This window comes from Myotis myotis, unplaced genomic scaffold (assembly GCF_014108235.1).
Source record: "Myotis myotis isolate mMyoMyo1 unplaced genomic scaffold, mMyoMyo1.p scaffold_m19_p_11, whole genome shotgun sequence".
Classification (NCBI taxonomy): domain Eukaryota; kingdom Metazoa; phylum Chordata; class Mammalia; order Chiroptera; family Vespertilionidae; genus Myotis; species Myotis myotis.
This window is the reverse complement of record NW_023416315.1, coordinates 52,523,910-52,526,775: the sequence shown is the minus strand read 5'-3', so window position 1 is coordinate 52,526,775 and position 2,866 is coordinate 52,523,910. Positions and strand designations below refer to the sequence as shown.

The window sequence follows — 2,866 nt, the reverse complement described above, 5'->3', positions numbered from 1 at the left end:
GGTGGATGATGTATATCAGGTTCCTTCTCCACAGCAGAGGGCAGACTCTGCCCTTCTCAGTGCTGCTAATGAACACAGCGCTCTGCCACCACTCAGTGCCCTGCTCTCTCCCTCCTCCCTTTTTCTTTCATGTCTGCCATTTTGTAAGTGATTTCCAGGCAGGGTCCACAGATTGACCGGACAATGCCTTAGTGAGGAGTGAAAAGAGCACCCTATCCTCTAACAGGAGAGAAAGCAGGTCAGGATGGATACCCTTTGTTTATCCATTGACTTGTTTATGATTCATTCATTGATTTATTTATTGAATAAACATGAAAAGAGTGCATACTCTGTTCTTGGCACTGGAGATGTGACAGTGAATAAGAAAGACAAAGAAACTCCCTTAAGGTACTTTAATTTCAGCTGTTGATGAAAACCAATGAGCAGAAAATACAGCCTCATGAGCGATCCAATATGAGTAAGTGCATGTGCTGTTTTAGAGAGGATGCCTGGGGAAGTGCCCATGGACTGGAGACATTCGATCAGTGACCTGTGTGTGGTGAGGGAAGGAGCCCAGAGATCCCAAGTCAGTGCGATTCATTTGGTGTTTTTCGACACTTTCCCTCATTTGTAGGACTTTGACGAAAATGGATGAGCAGATATTCTCTGGAGACTTTTCCAAGCTTCTCTGTGGGACTCAGATCATGCCTGGTTGGTGATCAGGACAGTTTGCCTAGGACAGTAAGCCTGTCTCCTTGCCGGAACTAGAGATTTGAGACCAGGTGAAGTCAGAGTATGTTGCCTCTAAACTCTAGCTGCTTTCTTGTCTCCTGCTCCCAGGATGGAGGGCATGCTGGACAGATGGGAGTTGGGGATCAAAGTCCAAGCCTCCTCTGCACTCCTCTGGACCCCGACTCCCTCTGTCATCTGGTGGCAAGAGGGATCATAATCTCAGAGCTAGAGGTCACCAACTGGGAGCTGGTGATACTCTTCCTACTTGGACGAGACACGTTCACTGAAGTGAGAGGTGAAGGATGGCTTTTTACCATAAGAATAAGGAGAAAGAAGTGGATAATCCATTCCAGGGAGTCAGCTCCCCAGAAGTCAGGGCAAGACTCAATACTGTGTCTCAAAATAATTCTTACGATAATGTCCTGAGTAGAACCCACCTCCCTGCCAGCAGCCCTACTAACAGGCAGAAATGATGATAAAGAAGAGTGCAGTGAAAACATTAGGTGAACAGAAGGCAAATGGAGCCTACATTTAAAGGAAACACAGGAAAGAAGTAATCAAGTCTGGTGGGATTGGCTAGGAAGACTTCCTTGTAACTGCTGAGATGCAGCAGTTTGGCAGGGCATGGACATATCAGGTACAGAAGGGTGACTTAGGGCATTCAGGATGGAAGGAATGGTGGTAAAAATGAGCACCTATGCTCAGGGAACTAGACAGATGGGAGGTTAGAGCAGAGTTGGAGGTAGGATGTCTAGTGAATTAAGGGACAGGGTGCATATTGGGGTGGGTGGGTTTTTATGCCTGGGATATGGTATTGGTGATTTTGTTCATCTTCTTGGACATATACATCTGTCTTCATATATTATATGTTTCTCATAAAACATTTAGCATCAATCTTATACAAAGAATAGTAGGAAATGAGCCCACTTGATCATGATGGGGAGCCTAAGAGCAGAGGAAATGTTTTCTGAAGTCTTTTGAAATTGTGAACATGTTTTCTCTCTCTTTTTCTCTAGATTTCATAAAGAGCAACAACACAGGACTAAATGTTGAAGAATTACTCTAGTGCCATTGATTTTTATCTCCTTGGTTTCTATGGCTCCAAAGAACAACACAATATCCTCTTTGCTGTCTTCCTCTTTCTCTATTCAGTGACATTAATGGGAAACATAGTCATCATTGTGACTGTCTGTGTTGATAAACGTCTGCAGTCCCCCATGTATTTTTTCCTTGGCCACCTCTCTGTCCTAGAGATCCTGATCACATCTGTTGCCGTTCCCTTGATGCTCTGGGGCTTGTTGCTCCCTGGGATGCAGGCTATATCTTTGACTGCCTGTGGTGCACAACTATACTTGTACCTTTCTTTGGGCACGTCGGAGTTGGTATTACTGGGAGTGATGGCTGTGGACCGTTATGTGGCTGTGTGTAACCCTTTGAGATACAGCAGCATTATGAACAGCCACACCTGCATCTGGGTGGTAATTATGTCATGGGTGTTTGGGTTCCTTTTTCAAATCTGGCCAGTTTATGCCACGTTTCAGTTGACCTTCTGCAAATCGAATGTGTTAGACCATTTTTATTGTGACCGAGGGCAACTTCTCAGACTATCCTGTGATGACAGCCTTTTCACAGAGCTTATTCTTTTTTTAATGGCTGTCTTCATTATTGTTGGTTCTTTGATCCCTACAATTGTCTCCTACACTTACATCATCTCCACCATCCTCAAGATCCCCTCAGCCTCTGGCCGGAGGAAAGCCTTCTCCACATGTGCCTCCCACTTCACCGTTGTTGTGATCGGCTATGGCACCTGCCTGTTCCTCTATGTGAAACCCAAGCAAACACAGGCAGCTGAATACAACAGGGTAGCATCAGTGATGGTTTTAGTAGTGACTCCTTTTCTGAACCCATTTATCTTCACCCTCCGGAATGACAAATTCATAGAGGCCTTTCGAGATGTCATGAAACGCTGCTGTCACCTCCTCAAGGGTTAGTTCTGTCCTAAAGACAATCATGGACTCATCATCATGGAACCGAGTAATCTGAAAGCCCTAATTCAAATCTGAAATGATCCTTTTCATCAACAAATAGTTTGTAATCTACAAGGGAATTTTAAGAAACTGGAAGTGTTCCATTTTGTAACTGGATGGTTCCTATA

The 2,866-nt window shown here is 44.6% G+C and overlaps 1 protein-coding gene across 1 annotated transcript; it reads left to right on the top strand.

The window, feature by feature from the left end:
• Positions 1–1,734: 1,734 nt before the first annotated feature.
• LOC118665728 (putative olfactory receptor 9A1) lies at positions 1,735–2,866 on the top strand. Its single transcript, XM_036327022.1, has one exon. The coding sequence runs from the start codon at positions 1,758–1,760 to the stop codon at positions 2,700–2,702; it is 945 nt and encodes a 314-aa protein (XP_036182915.1). The 5' UTR covers positions 1,735–1,757; the 3' UTR covers positions 2,703–2,866.

Excerpts from the sequence above, each read along its gene's own strand:
- LOC118665728 (XM_036327022.1), top strand. The coding sequence starts at position 1,758 with ATGTTGAAGAATTACTCTAGTGCCATTGATTTTTATCTCCTTGGTTTC.